At 43.7% G+C, this 20,276-nt stretch overlaps 2 protein-coding genes across 2 annotated transcripts; both read right to left on the reverse strand.

Moving 5' to 3' along the window:
- Window positions 1-731: 731 nt before the first annotated feature.
- spag16 (sperm associated antigen 16) lies at window positions 732-13,319 on the reverse strand (the record flags this gene model as incomplete). The annotated part of the gene is made up of 5 exons (XM_080047018.1): window positions 732-1,039; window positions 1,438-1,783; window positions 10,979-11,083; window positions 11,804-12,362; window positions 12,892-13,319. The coding sequence occupies 5 exons, from the start codon at window positions 13,317-13,319 to the stop codon at window positions 732-734; spliced, it is 1,746 nt and encodes a 581-aa protein (XP_079903144.1).
- Window positions 13,320-14,420: 1,101 nt separating this feature from the next.
- Window positions 14,421-20,237, reverse strand: LOC307264926 (NLR family CARD domain-containing protein 3-like). Its single transcript, XM_080046479.1, has 6 exons — window positions 20,148-20,237; window positions 17,932-19,719; window positions 17,430-17,603; window positions 17,143-17,316; window positions 16,067-16,113; window positions 14,421-15,687 (listed from the first exon to the last, which is right to left on the reverse strand). The coding sequence occupies exons 1-6, from the start codon at window positions 20,195-20,197 to the stop codon at window positions 15,152-15,154; spliced, it is 2,769 nt and encodes a 922-aa protein (XP_079902605.1). The 5' UTR covers window positions 20,198-20,237; the 3' UTR covers window positions 14,421-15,151.
- Window positions 20,238-20,276: the final 39 nt, after the last annotated feature.

Consider the following 20,276-nt stretch of genomic DNA (forward strand, 5'->3'; position numbering starts at 1 on the left):
AAATAAAGCTCTACACAACCTTTTTTCTTACCGGAACATGAAGTGTGGTGGATCTGTTGTCACACAGTAAATGGCTGACCGAAGATAACATCCGTCATTGGTGACTTTTAGTGTAGATTTTATAAAGTTGGGAGACTCTTCAAAGGCAACATTGATGCAAAAGTGAATATTTTATGACCTTTAGTAGCCTACCTAGTTTGAGTCAAGCTCAAAAGCACAGGATTCTACATTTTCCATCTTCCTCTATTCAATCTTTTTATTAGGCCCTCCATTCTTGGACACTTGTTTGAAACACTACATCCTGGGTTTGTGACACTAGCTGTCAGGAGTATCAGGTCTTCTTATCAGAATGTGTGAGAGTACCTTCAAATATCAAGTGAGATTGCCAGCCTAGCGTCTGTAAATTCTCCCAAAGAGAAGGGTTAGCAAGGGAGAGGTGCAATCTAGAATCTCACCACTAGATGCCACTAAAGACTTTGATATTACACACTACCTTTAAAAAAAAAAAAATCTAGACAAAGATGTAAACAAAGTTCTTATACTGCTGCTTTGTTCAATTGACAAATGTGTTTTTTGGGAAAGTGTTTATTGGTCATTATAAAAAAGTGTAATTCTGGTATATATATTCAGTCCATGTAGATATAAAACTCATCTTCTGACCGCAGGACAATCGGTTCCTCATCTACACCATCATCAGCCGGTTTCATTTCACTTGTTCTTTTCCCGTTCTGTCACGACCAGACGTGAATCACGCCATCACTGCCTGCTGACATGACCGTCTCCCCCTTGTGGTCGAAGGTCACACTCTGCACGTCGTCGCTGTGTCCTCCAGACAGACTGCTCACATCACAGGAGTCCACCTCCACCACACGCACCACACCGTCGCCGCTAGCCACAGCTAGCATCTTCCCAGACGGACTGAAAGCTACCTGGTTGGCTGCCATTGGCCCGGCATCTACCGTTGCCATCGCCGACGCGGGTTTCCTGACGTCCCATAGGTTGATGACGCCGCCGGAGTCACAGGACGCCATGACTGCGCCTGTTGTAGAATAAGTATTTTTGTTCAAGAAAAACTTCACACTGGTCTTTACTTAGTTTTAACAGACAATACAGACAATCAAAGGAAGTAACGGATTACATTTAAGCTATTCACCTTACTGTAATTGAGTACGTTTTGTTGTGTACTTATAATAAAAAACTGTCGTTTTACTTGAACTGAAAGGCTCTGGAAACGTGGTCTAAAATAGTGTGAAATCAATATACGATATCAAAGTGTCTTAATAAGCTTTCACGAAAATATGATTGAAATTAATTGTTGATAAATATTATAAAACTTAGTTTTAAAAAAAATTTAAATAATTTTCCTGTCTAGATTCAACGTTTGCCAGGAAAGGAGAAGAGTAAAATAAAACCTGATATAAACATGTTTTCACACACCTTGGAGGCTGGTGGTGGCGGCGTGGTTGCAGGGGTGCTGGTGCCCGTGGAAGGTAGCGGTGCACACACCCAGCCTGGCGTCCCACAGGGCCAGGGTTCTGTCGGCCGAGCAGCTGAGGAGGAGGTTGGAGGCGGGCAGGAAGCACACGCTGTTGACGGAGGCGTTGTGGCGGCGCAGCGTGAGCCGGCACCGCTGGCTGTTCAGGTCCCACACTCTGGCCGTCCTGTCTGCAGAGCACGAGGCCAGGAAGTGACCACTCCAGTGGAAGGAGCAGCCCCAGGTCGGCTGGCTGTGACCAGACAGGGTCAACACGCAGCGGCCGCGGGAGAAATCCCAGAGACGTACCTGTACAGAGACAGAGAACCACTATATATGCGTACGAACAATACCACACTAAATGACATGACAATATTTCACCTTGTTTCCCTTTTATGTAGGCTATGCATATACTTTTTTCTTCTCTTCTTTTTATTATTGTTGCTATGTTTTTTTTCTCTTACTTTCTGCACTAAAATATATACAGTATCTCACAAAAGTGAGTACACCCCTCACATTTCTTCAAATATTTCATTATATCTTTCCATGGGACAACACTGAATAAATGACCCTTTGATACAATGTAAAGTAGTCAGTGTACAGCTTGTATAACAGTGTAAATTTACTGTCCCCTCAAAATAACTCGACAAACAGCCATTAATGTCTAAAGTGCTGGCAACAAAAGTGAGTACACCCCTTAGTGAAAATTTCCACCCATTCATGACAGCATCACAGAGCTGGTGGATATTAGAGACCTTGCGCTCCTCCACCTTCCATTTGAGGATTTCCCAAAGACGCTCAATAGGGTTTAGGTCTGGAGACATGCTTGGCCAGTCCATCACCTTTACCCTCAGCTTCTTTAGCAAGGCAGTGGTCGTCTTGGAGGTGTGTTTGGGGTCGTTATCATGTTGCAATACTGCCCTGCGGCACAGTTTATGAAGGTTGAGTGCACGTGCTCAGCGTAATACCCAAAGGTTGGCTTTGGAAAATAGACGTATGAGTGTTGCCAGCATTGCTGCAGGGCTTGAAGGGGTGGGGGGGTCAACCTGTCAGTGATCGGACTATACGCCACACATTGCATCATACTGGTCTGCATGGCTGTTGTACCAGAAGAAAGCCTATTCCAAAGATGATGCACAAGAAACCCCACAAAAAGTTTGCTGAAGACAAGCAGACTACGGACATGGATTACTGCAACCATGTCCTGTGGTCTGAAGAGACCAAGATACATGTAGGGGCCAAAATTGTTTATTTTGAAAAGTTATACACTTCCGTTTTGATTGACACATGTGGGTGTGGGTGTGGTTTATATACCAGGGCACTTGTGGCGGGCGAGGGTTAGGATACAAAGGGGGTTAGTGGCGCACCTGTTTTATTTTCTGTTTACCGTCAACTTATCGTCAACAACGTCAAATAACCTTCAATTACAGCAGTTTATATTTTATTTGTTTATTTTCAACACCATCTACATGTTCTCATTCATCCGTTGTAATTCTGCCTTTCATTTATTAAACTCTTTAAACTATACTCATCACCGGAGTTGGAGATTTGTTTGGACGCGTAACTGCCTGGAGCCCATTAAAGGCGCGTGTCCACCTGCGTCAAGTCATATTTTGTTCTGACGCGACGAGGTGACGTATTCGCCGCTTGGGGGCGGGGGTTTGTGGGCTGGACATTATACGGTGACAGCGGGAAAATGTATCTCTAGATATGAAACCATAGCAACGGCAATAAACAATTTCTCGCCGCAGAGTTTCCATTGGCTGCCGCCCCACTTTTTGACGTTCTCATTTGCATAAAGTATCCAGCGAAATACTTTTTCGCCGCGCCGCTGTCGACCATTCGCCGCGACGTGCCCCATAATGCCTTGCGGTGGCGTTTCTGCCGTCTGACGTAGTTCCATAGGAAATGAATGGGCTTTGCCGTCGCGTCAGATAACTTGACGCAGGTGGACACGCGGCTTAAGCCTCTTAGCGGCCTTTATTGGAGAGCAGTCGCTACAATTAGTAAACAGAAAACAGTCCAAAAACACCACGGCATGGACGGGATTCAACGTTGCTCTTACCGCTTGGATCTCGATGTTTTGGAGTGAACGAACTAAGCAACATTGGACTCTTTTCCACGGACGCCTTGGATCAGAGACACAATTGACAGTTGCAGCAGCGGTGTAACGCGCGAGTGACAGCAGTGCATCACAGCCATCAGAAACGGTATGTTTGTTGATCCTTCTGTGTATTTGTTTGAAGTTGAACACAGTTTGGAAGGCTGCCGTTTTGTCCATTGGGGACTGTTTGTTTTGGCTTGTGTTGCGCGTGCTTGGTTGTCGCGATCGGCAATTGTTTGGGCTGATTTGACCGCGTGGTGAGCTGAGGCCGCCGCTGTGCTGTGCTGTGCTGTTGTGTGGAAATCGCATATTGGCTGAATCAATGTCATTGCGGATTGCATTGTGTCTGTTGCTCTGTGCTTTGATGAATTGTGAAAATTGAAAGTTCGCATAATGAGTGACGCAAATGAAATGGAAAATACGGAGAAGAGAACGGTCAAGCTTACAGCCAAAGCGCTGGCTTGCAAAATGGAAACTCTTCAAAAGCAACGTCAATCTAATGTGACAAAAATGAAAGAGCTCTCACTTGAAATGAAAGGGCTCATGAAATGTGATGAAAATGCAAAGAAAGTGCAATTCAAACTGGAGGAACTCAAACAACTGCATGAAAATGCAAATGCAACACATGAGTCAGTGATGGTTTTACTTCCCAAAGAGGAAAAGGTAACACAAAATGAATGGTTTGGACGCATAATAAAACACAACACAGACTTCACTGATGATGTTCAAACATGGCTCTCTGAGATTGAAAGACCCTGTCAGCAAGCAAGAAATGTGACTACAGATGTGTTAACTGCACAATCAGTCATCTTTCCCATTCCAACTGAAGAGGAGGCACCTGTTGAATTAAAGGGAAATATACCACACTCTGATGTTCAACCTGCCATTCCTTCCCAACAGAATAAAGCGATATCTGACATGCAGGATGAAATAAATCCAAGTGACAGTGTGTCAAATATTACAAACCGGAGTCACAAATCACATTCTTCATGCTCAAGATTGTCCACCACCTCATCTGCATGCATCAAGGCTGAGGCTGAAATGGCTGCTCTTATTGTGCAACAACAAATGCTTAAAGATAAACATGCCATAGAAGCACAGGAAGAGCAGCTAAGGAGGAAAAAAGAGCAACTGGAACTGGATGGAAGCCTTGCTGCTACAATGGCAAAAATGAAAATTCTCAGAGCCTCAAGTAGATCTGGTGTGCGTAGCCACAGATCAAGAGCGTCAGATGGTATGAACTCATATATGGTGAAGAAACAACATGAAAATAGAACACAAATGATTGCCACTGCTGACGGAGACATTACGCAAACCCAATCTCTCCCCACAGTGCCAGTGACAGTACAGTCAAATACATTGACTATGGATGCACATGTTACAGTACCTACAACATTGCCTGCTCCAAGCAATGGTGAACAGAGTAATATGATTCATATCATGGAAAAGCAAAATGACATCACTGCATTAATGGTCCAGCAACAGTGTCTCTCTTTAATGCCCAAGAAAGAGATTTGTCGTTTTGATGGTGACCCACTTCAATTTCAAACATTCATAAAATCCTTTGAACACAACATTGAAAGCAAGAACCCAAACCCCACAGATTGTCTTTATTATCTCGAACAGTATACAGAAGCACAACCTAGAGAAATGGTGAGGAGCTGCCTTCATATGACAGCAGAAAGAGGATTCAGGAAGGCAAAGTCCTTACTGCAGGAGCACTTTGGCAACGAGCATAAAATCGCTACAGCCTACATGGAGAAGGCTCTTTCATGGTCTTCAATAAAACCAGATGACACAAAAACATTACAAGCATACACTCTGTTTCTAAGAGGATGTTGCAATGCCATGGAAGATGTCAACAACATGCAGGAGCTCAACATGTCTGCTAATCTGCTAATTATCATAAAGAAGCTGCCATATCGACTGAGGGATAAATGGAGATCTGTGGCATGTGATTTTCAGGAAAGGTACAAACAAAGAGCTACCTTCAGGGATCTGGTTAATTACCTGGAAAAACAAGTGAGGATTGCAACTGATCCAGTGTTTGGAGACATCAGAGACACTCCAACACCAAGCAAGGATGGAAGGAGTTTTATGTCAAAACCACAGCATCCAAGAGTCAAAGGGAGTACGTTTGCAACCACTGTGACAGTTGCACATGAGAAACATGGAAATGGACCTAGGAAAATGGAGAGTTGGCCGGCTGTAAAAAGGTGTATGTTCTGTGGAGGTGGACATGCTTTGGAGGTGTGTTTCCTATTGGAAAAGAAAGCACATCATGAGAAAATCACTTTCTTAAAAGAAAATGGAGCCTGCTTTGGTTGTCTGCAGAAGGGACACATGAGTAAGGACTGCAGGAAGCGACTCAGCTGCAACATATGCAATTTGAAGCATCCTCGGATGCTGCATATCCACCAAAGAAGGAACGAAATGGACAAACATCAATCTCCAACAAAAGAAGAAGCCGACATCGGAGCCATAGCCTCGGTACAGACAAGTGGTCTTACTGGGGCCGGTGAAGACAACTGCAAACTCTCAATAGTGCCTGTGAAAGTAAAGGCAAAGAAGGGGAACACAACAGTGCATACATATGCATTTCTTGACCCGGGAAGCACTGCGTCATTTTGCACATTGGGGCTAATGACTAAACTCAATCTCCAGGGAAGAAAATCAAATATTCTTCTGAGAACAATGGGTCAAAGGAAGGTCGTGGAAACCAGCATTGTTTCAGGCCTAGAGGTAACAGGACTGAATGGCACTGAGTTCTGTGATCTCCCATGTGTGTACACACAGAAGACAATGCCTGTGCACAAAGGAAACATCCCACATCAAAATGACATCAAACAGTGGTCTCATTTGAAGAATATTCACTTACCTGAACTGGACTGTGAGATTGAGTTGCTGATTGGCTCTGATGTACCAAAGGCTCTTGAACCACTTCAAGTCATCAGAAGTGTGGGAGATGGACCGTATGCCGTTAAAACATTGCTCGGCTGGACAGTTAATGGACCTCTGGGAGGAAAAGATGATTATGCTCAGGAGCAGTCAGACATCAGTGTTAACAGGATATCAGTTGTTACACTTGATGAGCAGTGGGAGCAGCAGTACAAGATTGACTTTCCTGAGTGTGTCAAAGATGACCAAGAACCTTCAAAAGAAGATCAGCAGTTCTTGGAGTTGGTTTCAGCATCTGCAAAGCTGGTAAATGGACATTACTGCTTTGGCTTACCATTGAAGGACAGGAAAATCTGCTTGCCTGACAATAAGAACTGCGCTGAACAGAGGACACTAAACTTAAAAAGGCGTTTCCAGAGAGATCCATGCTATCACTTGGAGTACACCAACTTCATGTCTGACATGATATCCAAGGGTTATGCAGAGAAAGTACCAGAAGGGATCTTGGAACGTAGTGATGGCAGAAAATGGTATCTACCACACCATGGAGTTTTGCATCCACAAAAGAAAAAACTTCGAGTAGTCTTCGACTGTGGAGCTACATATCGGGGAGTTTCACTGAACTCTCAGCTCTTACAGGGGCCAGACCTCACCAGCACCTTGATTGGAGTCATAGCTAGATTCCGTAAAGAACCTGTTGTCATTGCTGCGGATATCGAAGCGATGTTCCTCCAAGTGCAAGTACCAAAGGAAGATCGGGACCTGCTACGGTTCGTCTGGTGGCCTGATGGAGATTACAGTCAGAACATGGTGGAATACAGAATGACGGTGCATTTATTTGGAGCAACATCATCTCCAAGTTGTGCAAATTTTGCCCTGAGGAAATGTGCTGAAGACAACACTGGCCAGTTCAGCCCACAAACTATCAAGACCATCTTGAACAACTTTTATGTGGATGACTGCCTCGCTTCAGCAGCTTCAGAAGAGGACGCAATAGCTCTTTATCACGAGTTAAGAGCCATTTGCTCCAAGGGAGGCTTTGTACTCACCAAGTGGATAAGCAATAGTCGTCATGTATTGGCTGCCATACCTGAAACGGAAAGAGCAAAAGAAATGAAGGATCTGGATTTGGACCATGACAAATTACCTGTGGAGAGGATGTTAGGTGTACAATGGTGTGTTCAGTCTGACGTCTTCAAGTTCAAAATCATCCTCAAAAACAGACCACTGACAAGACGAGGGATTTTGTCGACTGTCAGCTCTGTATATGATCCCCTTGGAATGTTGGCACCAGTAGTCCTGACTGCAAAAAGGATCCTACAGGAATTGTGTCGGGAAAAGACTGGTTGGGATGATGTGATACCAGACTCTTTTGTGCAGGAATGGATGAGCTGGATTCAGGAACTCCATAACTTGGAAGACTTTAAAGTCAATAGATGCTTCAAACCTACAAACTTCGGAACGGTAACATCTGCCCAGCTACACCATTTTGCTGATGCATGTCAGGATGGTTATGGAACTGTGAGTTATTTGTTACTGCATGACAACCATGGCCAAACACATTGTGCATTTGTGATGGGAAAGGCCAGAGTGGCTCCTTTGAAGCCAGTCACTATCCCTCGCATGGAGTTGACTGCTGCTACCATGGCAGGCAGAATGGACACAATATTGAGGAAAGAGCTGCAGATGGAACTAGCAGACTCTACATTTTGGACTGATAGCACCTCTGTGCTCAAGTACATAAAGAACAGGACCACACGATTTCGAACATTCGTGGCTAACAGAGTGACTGAAATTGCCAAAGCCTCAGATGAACATCAGTGGAGGTATGTCAACACAAATGACAATCCCGCAGATATGGCTTCCAGAGGTGTGAAAGTCAAAGCTTTCCTAAAGAAGGAAATGTGGGTGTACGGACCTCCGTTTCTTCTTGGTCCTCAGGAAGAGTGGCCTCAGAACCCTGATGGATTGGATGCAATTTCACCAAAGGACTCTGAAGTCAAGAGCATAACCGTAAATGCCGCTCAAATAACACTTGAAGTAGTGGATCCAACAACCAACTTCATCCATTACTTCTCATCCTGGAATCAGTTGAAAAGGGCAGTAGCATGGATGCTCAGAATGAAAGGACTGCTTCTGCACCGAATCAGGAAGAGGAAAACGGCAAGTGGGGTTCTCTCTTTGCAAGGAAATCTTGACACTCAGGTAATCCGTCTCACAATCAGTGAACTGGAGAATGCAGAGATTGAGGTAATCCGCTTCTGCCAAAAGAAGAGATTTGGAGATGAAATCTTGAATCTCAAGAAAGGAATGAATGTTAAAAAGACAAGCCACATTCATAAACTCAACCCCATTCTGGACAAAGATGTGTTAAGAGTTGGTGGTCGCCTAAGCAGAGCAGCAATGCCAGAAGAAATTAAACATCCTGTAATTCTGGCCAAAGACTTTCACATTGCTGACCTCATTCTACGACATATTCATGGAGAGGTGGGACATGGTGGTCGCAACCATATGCTATCCAGACTGCGTCAGAAATATTGGATTCCTGGTGCCACAGCATTAATCAGAAAAATCCTGTCTAAATGTGTTGTCTGTCGGCGTATAAATGCTACTCCTGGACAACAGCAGATGGCTGATCTACCCCTGGATAGAGTCTCTCCAGATGACCCACCATTCACAAACGTTGGAGTCGATTACTTTGGACCCTTTGGAGTGAAGCGTGGCAGAAGTGTTGTGAAGCGATACGGTGTTATTTTCACCTGTTTGGCTACAAGAGCAATTCACCTTGAAATGGCCTCATCGCTGGACACAGACTCTTTCATCCATGCCCTTCGGCGCTTCATAGCCAGACGAGGCCAAGTAAAAGAACTACGATCAGATAATGGAACCAATTTTGTGGGAGCACAGCGCGAGTTGAAGGAAGCTATTGAAGGATGGAATCAAGGTCAGATCCATAACACACTGCTTCAAAAGGGAATAAACTGGATATTCAATCCCCCTGCTGGCTCACACCATGGAGGTGTGTGGGAAAGACTAATCAGATCAGTGCGGAAGGTTCTCAACTCAACACTAAATGTGCAAAGTCTGGATGAGGAGGGACTTCATACAGTCTTATGTGAAGCCGAAGCTATCCTCAACAGTCGTCCAATCACGAAGGCTTCTACAGATCCCAACGACCTTGAAGCACTCACACCAAATCACCTTCTGCTTCTCAAAACTGTGCCATCACTGTCCCCAGGACAGTTTCAGAAGGAAGACCTATATGCTCGCCGCAGGTGGAGGCAAGTTCAATATATGGCTGATTTATTTTGGAAAAGGTGGATTAAGGAATATCTTCCCCAACTACAAGAACGACAGAAATGGTCCAACATAAGACGCAACTTCACCCCAGGAGACATCGTCGTCATTGTGGATGATTCAGCACCTCGCAACTCCTGGTTGACTGGAAGGATTGTGGAGACCATGATGGACAAAAAGGGACTTGTACGTCAGCTTCGGATCAAGTCCAAGACCGGATTTCTGACCAGGCCCATCAACAAAGTCTGCCTACTACTGGAGGCAGAGGATCATTGACTGACCCAAACAAACTTTTGACCTCTTGACTTTGTTCCTGGAGACATGACTTTGACTAATCACTCTTTCTTTGGATTACAAATAATGAAGAAAGAAGATCAAGAAAATATATTTACTGTGTTGATTGTCATGTCAAATGTGTAATTATTATTTGAATTTGAAACATAATAATTAGGGGCCGGAATTGTAGGGGCCAAAATTGTTTATTTTGAAAAGTTATACACTTCCGTTTTGATTGACACATGTGGGTGTGGGTGTGGTTTATATACCAGGGCACTTGTGGCGGGCGAGGGTTAGGATACAAAGGGGGTTAGTGGCGCACCTGTTTTATTTTCTGTTTACCGTCAACTTATCGTCAACAACGTCAAATAACCTTCAATTACAGCAGTTTATATTTTATTTGTTTATTTTCAACACCATCTACATGTTCTCATTCATCCGTTGTAATTCTGCCTTTCATTTATTAAACTCTTTAAACTATACTCATCACCGGAGTTGGAGATTTGTTTGGACGCGTAACTGCCTGGAGCCCATTAAGCCTCTTAGCGGCCTTTATTGGAGAGCAGTCGCTACAATACATTTAGAGACTCTTACAGATTTTTTTTTTTTTTCAATGTTAATATGGGTCCCCAGTGTGTCTAGAGACTATATGACCTCCACCTTTCTGACAACCTGTGTTTAAAAAAAACTGTCAGATTTCATTCCCCTTATGACATCATAAGATACAGGAGATTCAGCAATGGCTCTGTGAGAAATATAAAGAGTTTTTTTGGCACTACACCATGGAAACACTTGCTAGTAGGAACCCAAATTACAATTTTGAACCCATAAATGAGCATAATACATCACCTTTTATGTTGGGTTTTACTGTGGCCCAACTGTACACTGCGTTAGGAGTGTGTATAGTAGTGTAATGAAGTTAAACTTACTGTAGTGTCTCCACTGGTTGTTGCCAGTTTAGCTCCATCAGGGTGGAAACTGCAGCCAGACAGCCAATCAGAGTGACCCTCTCCCGTCAGCACCATCTGACCAACCTGGCAACACACGTTACATATATCATTGTAATATATCAGCATCACTGGTATGCTGCTAGCTACGGTGGGCCCCCTTTGTTTACATGCCTGTTCACAGAGTCTAAGCTGTGTATTAAGATTGGATTTTTCTTCAGTGCACACAATAGGGACAGGAAGGAGATTGTGAGGAAATATGCACTGAATTTGCCAAAAGTGATTTTGACAATTGCAGAATGGCTGACTGCACCTTTAATTTATAAAATCTCATTTCATTTCAAATATGTAATATTTATCTTGTGTGTTTACTGATATGCAGTGTCTTTATGTCCTCCATCTCATACAGTATGTCATCCTTCCCATCTCATCTCATAAAAGGTAGAGTCCGTGATTCTGGAGAACGCTTCTTGCTGAAAAAAAATCAGTGAATATCTCCTCACAATCCTCTACCTGTCTGTGCTGTGTGTGCGCTCACTGCGCTGAAAAGAAAAATGCACAGCCTAGTCTCTGTAAATGGTTATGTAAACAAAGGGGGCCACCCTAGCTAGCAACATGTCCGTTTACAGAGGCTGTGTATACTATAAACACTGGATTTTTTTTTCAGTGCACAGAGAGCAGGCTAGATACAGGTAGCCGACCATGAGGAGATTTTCACTGACTTTGACAAAAAGAGATTTTTCGAAAAAACAAGCATTCTCCGGAATTGTTGCATGGACCTTTGATACATGCCCTCACTTATCTCACCTTCTCCCCTTTGACTGGCAGAGCCCACAGCCTCCAGCTGCGGTCGCTGCTGGCCGAGGCCAGGATGAGTTTGCGTGGGTGCAGGTCTATGCAGCTGATGGGGAGCTGATGGGCTTTGATGGAGCAGGACAGGCTTAAGGAACCGGCCCTTTTCCATTGTTCAGAATCAACCTGAACCGGACCATGCCTTACCATCCTGCTGCAGGCTGGAAACTGGGTGTCCTTAGGGTGTGTGGTGCATTGAGCTGGTGATCTATCTACGTTTCTCTGTGTCCGGATTGGGGATTCTTCCTCATTCACTCTTGTTGTTGTGTATCGCGTGGGGTTTTGAACGTGGTGCTTGTCTATACTGAGGAGCATCTTCTGGTTGACAGCCTCTTTATACTTGTGCTCCAGGTGTTTGAGTGCGGGCTCATAGGACAGCAGGTGTGTCCTGAGCTGCTTGTAGTCCTCCACCAGCCTGTGTTTGTCCTCAGTGACTCGACGGTACTGGAGCCGGTGGAAATCCCTCTCTCTCTGCATACGCACCAGGCTCTCCCCCGCCGCCAGCACCTCCTGTCTGGGATAGATGGATAGAAAGATAGGCTACTTACTTTATTTAATTATTCAATTCTGACATACACACACGCACACACACACACACACACACACACACACCCATAGCTCAGTTGGTAGGGCGTCTGTCCCCCCACATGGGCCTCGGCCAACAGTGGAGCCGGGTTCGATTCCGGCCCGCGGTCGATCTCTGCGTGTCACTCCCCTCTCTGCCCCATTTTACCTCTGTCTCTACACTATCAATAAAGCATAAAAATTCCAAAAAAAATATATCTAATAATAAGTTTTACATTTAAATTAAACCTTGCAGAAAATAGAAGTACAAACGTAGAATAATCTAATTTAACCTTTTTAGTTGTACTTATAGCCTACTGGAGGTCTCCTTTTTGTCACTATTAAAAACACCAAATTAAGCCTATAGCGAAGTAGAAATAAGAACACTTTACCAAGCTAATTCAAATTTCCCCTCAATCAAGCAAATGCAGAATGACCCAACAATACAACAATAAACCAGTCAAACCAATCCACCTTACCTGAGCAGGTCTGTGTCTTTGCGCACGGCCTGCAGCTCGGTGTGAAGCAGCTGCTTGTGTGTGAAGGCGTCCGAGATGAAGAAGGTCCCCGTCCCCGTCCCCGTCCCCCCCGGCCCCGCGGCGGTGCTCAGGGTTTGCGTCAGTCTGCTGTGTGCCGAGCCGTACCACTCGGCCTCGAAGCTGCTCAGAGTGCGGCTCAGTCCCGCTCTGCGCAGGAAGTTCCTCAGGAAGTCGTCCACGGCCTCCGGGATCTTGGGGATGGTGACGTGCTGTTGTGCCCGTGCCGCGGAGGCTTTTCTCCGGGGAGCAGCGCAGGCGGCCTTTCTCATGGCTTCCTCCAGGTCTTCATCCTCCTCCCCCCCCTCTTCCTCGGAATCAACCTCCGTCCTCTCCTCCTCCGCCGATCGCTCTCTTCTCCTCGCTGACATTTTTCTCTTCTTCTTTCCTCTCGTCTCTTGGTTGAGTTCTTGTTTACCTGCTGTTGCCACGGTGACCGCAGATCAGCTGTGTTCTGCGGTTCAGTCCGTTGTTTATCCGCTGTTACCATAGCAACCACGCATGTGGCACAGGTGCTTTGTTTGACATCTGTTTTGTAAATAAGATAGCCTATTCACCTTATTACGAAATAACCTGTTTTTGGACAATTATCTTTTTCTCCTTTTAACAAGTTTACAATGTTTGTTTTCATTACCTGCTAAGTTTTCAGGTTTCCCTCATGCCTGGTCAGATGTTTGAGTGATGTTGAACTGTGATGTCTTGTGCTTTTATGAGGGGCAGTAGGCTACTGTAACGTTGTCTACAAGTTGCACTTGAAATGACAAAATAAAGTGTTGGAAAAATATTTTGTTTGCTTTATTTGTCTGAATATTAAATGTATTTGGTCAAGCTTAAATATTAAAATAGCTTAAAATGTTTAATATAATAAAAAATAATTGGAATATGTAGAGCTTAAAGGTGCAGTGTGTAATATGACATCATCAAGAAAGTTCTACAAAGTTCTAGAATGCAACACTCCCTGGGTAACCCCACCCCTTTAGAATAATAACAGAAGCTACAGTGGCCTTCAAGGACAAGAACAATTCTAAATTTTAAACAATGCACCTGATGACATTCTAACTATGACACTTTCAAGATGGCGGCACTAGGCCTTGGTCCAAAATATGCAGAAATATGGACATATATATGAGACCCTTTCTAAGGGGAAAAAAAAATATTCAAAATTATTTTTTCAGTTATTATGCACTAAATTAAATGTACTTGTGGATATTATAATTACTTTCTACAAAATCTGCTAGGAAATAAAACCCAAAATTCTACACACTGCCGGTTTAAACCATGTAGGTGATCTGAATAAACATAATTCAATTTAATATATTAAAGTAAACTTCATTTAAGAAATATATCTGAATTTAGATACATTTATTTTGTGCAACCACTTGACACATAAAAAAGTAGCCTACATTCAAAACAAAAAATGTATTTGAGTTAACTTATTGTCTGAAAAAAATACAATTGTAAAGCAGCCTGGTCACTTGAATCTTTACATTTAAACAACAAGTTGGAGTTTACAGTGATAGGATGAAACATGTTCATATTGACATTAGACATAATCTTATTGAACCAAATGAAAACCAGAAGTTGCTAATTAAACGCTATTTCAAAAAAACTTCATAAAAGTATAAAATAAAAATCAACACAACTTTAATGTAATGATCAGTGAGTCAGATAGGATTGAAAGTTATCTCCTCATAGATGCTACACAATACACGATTCTAGGACAGATGTTAGGCCTGATTTGCCTAAAAAACTTACAAGACAACACAATAAAAGGCATGGGCATAAATTGCAGCGGCGTTGGATAGAGCATGTGAGTGAATGGGCTACAATTTAGCCACAAAGTAGCATGTAGATATAGCATCAATTGATACGAGTGTGTTAGAGCAAGAAATAAATAACAAACGGTTATTTGCAGTTCTGGACGTGAAGACTAGGACAACGTCGTAACGGACTCATTACTCAAAACTCTTAAAATGGAAACCCAGCAGGAGTGAGGACACAGTGTGTGTGAGATCTCGTGTCAGTGGAATCAACATTGTTAAATCGTTACTACAAACAGCAGGTGTGTGATCTCGTGGTCCACCGTGTGTGTGTTTGGCGGATTTCAATGTTAAAAATTCGGATGAAACGGCCCTCATGTCTGTGGTCTCCGAATTATTTAAAATAATTTAAGATTTGATAATCATCTAGAGTGTAGCCAGCTTTACTGAGAACACAGAGACACTGAGGAACCATGTGACATGAAACTGAACCCAAACCCGGGATATAGACGTTGAGTGAATGTGGTGTTGAAGGTGTGGAGGTGGACACGTTGGTTAGAGGAGACTCTGTAGAAGGACAGAGAGCCAGCAGGCCAGTCCACATACACTGCTACTCTTTGGGAGCCAGAGGAGGGGCAGATGGTTGTTTCTTTCATATTGTGACAGACAGAGTAACCACGTTTAGAGCACTCCAGACTCCAGGACTGATCATTCAATCCAAACCAACAAGCATCATCATTGACTCCTTTCCTTCTGATTCCTCTGTAACTCACTGCTATACAAACTCTTCCCTTCCATTCTACCTCCCAGTAACAGCGACCAGTCAGATCATTACTACACAGCAGCTGATAGCTGTCAAATCTCTTTGGGTTATCAGGATATGGCTGCTCCTCCATCACATGTGTCACTGTCCTGTTGTTGTAAGACACCTTGAGGTTTCTGTATGCTGTGTTTAGGTCCAGTGTGAGTTCATATGAATCTGAGAAAGAAACACAAAACAGCAGCAGTTTATCATCAGACACCGAAAGGGTTAATTCTTTGTTTGGGTCCTGATGTTGTTCATTTCTATTAAGGTTAAATATGACAGATTTTTGTCACCATCAGTCAAACTGATACACACTTACAAGGGGAGTAACGTTACATCGATATAGATTGGTAAAGAAATAAACATGTAAAATCATTTTAATGGGCATATGATATAGTTTGCTATCGATCGCAGGCCTCTTAATTAAACTGAATTAAAGTCGTATCGCTGCAGAGTTTTTGATATTGGCAAAAATCATATTGTGGTCCAATGAATTGATCTACAGTAATATCATATTGTGACAAAACCACTGATTTACACCCAGTACACTTACACTTCCTCATACCAGGATGTAACCTCTGCTCTCCACCGTGGTCCAACCTGGGGGAAGAAACAAAGTAATCAACAACCATGAGTCCTAACTGCTGTTCAACATGAAGCAGTATTCCTCAGTTTGTCAATTTGACAGAAAAACAGGCTACAGCTTGTGTGTCATCATCTTTTCACTGGTTATATAATCAGTAGTAGAGTACAGTTTCCACTGCTGCTTTTTGTTGATGTCCTCCCACATGATGACACAGAATTCAAATTAAGAAATCCATATGAAGGGAAACCAAATTCGAAAATGTCAGGACAATCTATCCATCAACTAGGGGTGTGAACGTTTACAAAAATGTCTAACCGTGTACACGACGGATTTTTTTTTCGTGTACACGGTTAACCGTGACGTCATTGTCCTCGTGCGCCCGCCGTCTTGAAGGCGCGCGCATACACACACACACACATACGCGTTTGTTCGCCTGTAAACACACAGTTGACATGAACTACGCTCGTTTACACACCTCTTATAATAGGTCCATGGCACACACACACACACACACACACACACACACACACACACACACACACACACACACACACACACAAGTTCGCCTGTCATGTGCGCCGTCATTATCGCCCTTCATTAATTTCCTGATTAATATAGCCTCTCGCACAAATTTCTACATGTCCACGTTTATGCAGGTTGAACAGGTTTTATAAAGTTCGGGCTACTAACAAGCGTAGTTCACGACAACCGAGTAACTTTAATATTTAGGTTATCTTTCATCACTCGTCCGTTGCTGTGAGTCGAGCCCCAGCACGGCGACTCCCCGCGCGTGTGTGTGCGCCGATACACACACTCACACAGACACACACTCGCAGAGGGACAGACCGATTAGGCAGACTAGCTTTTATCATCCCCAATTAGTTTATTAGTGATGTAAAAACAATAAATCAGGCCCACCCAGTCCTCCAAACAGCATTAAGAGAAATAAGATGTTGTCATAATGATAGACTACAGCGGAAGGACATGGCATTAGAGAAATTATAGTCAGCTGCAGTGTGCAAGCTCTTGTTGTCTGTTCATACCTGAGAGTGTCCAGTCTCCAGAGTGGATCCTTTAGTCCAGCCGACAGACGATTCACTCCCGAGCCTCCTGGATGGTTGTAGTTCAGGTCGAGCTCTTTCAGATGGGAGTGGTTGGAGCTCAGAGCTGAGGCCAGAGAAGCACAGCCTTCCTTCGTGATCAGACAGCCTGACAGACTGGAATTAGGAATTATTGTAAACCCAATGTTTTATGAAATTATGTGAGCAGAGCAATCCACATGTGCAGGATTCAAAAGATCAATTGTTTTAACAAATGGCTGATTTCTGACCTGAGAGATTCCAGTTGACAGTGTGGACTTCCCAGTCCAGCAGAGAGACGCTTCACACCTGAATCCAGCAGGTCGTTGTTACTGAGGTCCAGCTCTCTCAGACTAGAGGACTGGGAGCTGAGAACTGAAGCCAGAGCTTCACAGCTTCTCTCGGAGAGGTTACAGCCATTAAGCCTGAGGGATTGGTGACACAAATTTTAAATTTCTCATATACAGTATAATGTATACATATACAGTTAAAAATTGTTGCATTAAAGCTTTAGTGGTGTCACTTTTACATATAAATGTTAATTACATTTAAGCCATCGCCAAATTAGTTAACACAAAGTTGATTAAGCCTATCAGATCCACAAAACTCTCTGTATTTCTCAGTATGGCAGCATTTACAAACTGATGTCGCCCCCCCCCCCCCCCCCCCGACACTGGCACAGTAGCTTAAAAAAATTAATGCACTAAAGCTCTGACAATAGCTAACTAGTTAACTAGTAATTCAGCCACTTACAAAACTTTATTGGATGCTTTGACAACTGGCAGCAGCCTCAGAAAAGCCTCCTCTGAAGCAGAGTATTTCTTCAGGTCAAACATGTACAGATCTTTTTCTGATGACAGGGAGATAAAGGCCAGAGCTGACCACTGAGCAGGAGACAGTTTATCTTTGGAGAGACGTCCTGAACTCAGGCACTGTTGGATCTCCTCAACTACAGTAAGATCCTTCAATTCATTCAGACAGTGGAACAGATTGATGCTTTGCTCTGCAGAGCGTTTCTCACTAATCTTGTCCTTGATGTATCTGACTAATGTCTTCTTGATTTTCAGCTTGGTGTCTGGGCTACTTCCTGACTGTGTCAGCAGGCCTCTTAGGAGTATCTGATTGGTCTGCAGTGAAAGACCCAGGAGGAAGCGGAGGAACAAGTCCAGGTGTCCATTTGGACTCTCTAAGGCCATGTTCACAGCACTCTGGCGGAGACGTGTTAACTGTTTTTTCTTAGCTTTGCCTTTGAGGACTTTATGCTGCCTAGAAGATGATTCTGACATGAGATTGACTCCCCAGTTGATGAATATTAGATGTACGTGAAGAGCAGCCAGAAACTCCTGAACGCTCAGATGGACGAAAGAGAACACTTTGTCCTCGTAGGGTCCTATCTCCTCTTTAAAAATATGTGTGAACACTTCTGAGTAACCTGAGGCTGCTCCGATATCTATGCCACACTCTACCAGGTCGGATTCATAGAAGATCAGGTTTCCTTTCTGCATCTGCTCAAAAGCCAGTGTTCCCAGAGACTCTAATATCTCCATGCTCTCTGGACTCCACTGTGGATCTGTCTTAACTCCTCGAACATACTTGACGTTCTTCAGTTTGGACTGAACCACCAGCAAGTGGATGTACATCTCAGTCAGAGTTTTGGGCATCTCTCCTACTTCACTGGCCTTCAACACATCCTCCAGAACGGTAGCAGTGATCCAGCAGAATAATGGGATCTGGCATCTGGTGTGGAGGCTTCGGGATGTCTTGATGTGGGAGATGATTCTGTTGGCCTGCTCCTCATCACTGAATCTCTTCCGGAAATACTCCTCCTTCTGTGGGTCAGTGAACCCTCTGACCTCTGTCACCATGCCAACACAGTCAGAAGGGATCTGATTGGCTGCTGCAGGTGTTGTGGTTATCCAGAGGCGAGCAGAGGGAAGCAGATTTCCCCTGATGAGATTTGTCAGCAGCACATCCACCGAAGTGGACTCTGTAACGTCAGTCAGGATCTCGATGTTGTGGAAGTCCAGAGGAAGTCGACACTCGTCCAGGCCGTCAAATATGAACAAAACTTGGGACTCTTCAAACCTGCAGATTCCTTCTGCTTTGGTTTCAGGAAAGAAGTGATGAACAAGTTCCACCAAGCTGTACTTTTTCTCTTTCTGCACATTCAGCTCTCTGAAAGTGAATGGAAACATGAACTGTATGTCCTGGTTGGCTTTATCTTCGGCCCAATCCAGAGTGAACTTCTGTGTTAAGACTGTTTTCCCAACGCCAGACACCCCCTGTGTTATCACTGTTCTGATTGGTTCATTTCCTTCAGGTGAGGCTTTAAAGATGTCTTCTGGTTTGATTGGTGTTCCTGGTCCGTGTGGTTTCCTGGATGCTGTTCCCTCTGTGATGTAGAGCTCTGTGTGTATCTGATTCAGGAGGGTTGGGTCTCCTGCTCTAACCATTCCTTCAAACACAGACTGGACCTTCTTCTTCTGGCTAGACTTGAGTTCAGACTGACCTCTGGGAACCTTTGATCTTTGCGCAAGAACTCTGTGAAGCAAACACACAGAAGTTGTTCCGTCATAAATGGGAACACAAAATGAACTTTGTTGAGCTCCTGACTAAGACATAATACAAATGGACAATAGCAAAGTCCAGCATTGTAATTGTTTACCTAAGTTAAATGTGTGTGGCATGGTCACCTGAGACAAATGGTGGGTGAATGCCAAATAGTTGGTGAATGCCAAAAGGATGCTGCCATTACTGTAGACATTTTGCCCTCATTTTGTAAGTTAGCTGTTTCACTTAATTATGTTAATTATTTTCTTGTACAATGACGACTTTATTCATGGGATATTATAACTTATTTTTTCTCGTAATATTAAGCCTATATTTTTGTAAAGTCACGACTCGTTGTTCGACGTGGCCCTAATACTCTGTCGTAGGATAGTAACATACACAAACATTTACATTCTGACCTCTGATCAGCAGACTGGGCTCCACCTTTGATTTTAAGAGGTTTGTCCATTGACCGGTCACTCTTGACGGACACACAGCTGGGACCAGGTCCAGGTCCAGATGAGACTAGTCTGTTAAACACAACAAAC

The sequence above is a fragment of the Ammodytes marinus genome, assembly GCF_949987685.1.
Source record: "Ammodytes marinus genome assembly, chromosome: 18".
Classification (NCBI taxonomy): domain Eukaryota; kingdom Metazoa; phylum Chordata; class Actinopteri; order Uranoscopiformes; family Ammodytidae; genus Ammodytes; species Ammodytes marinus.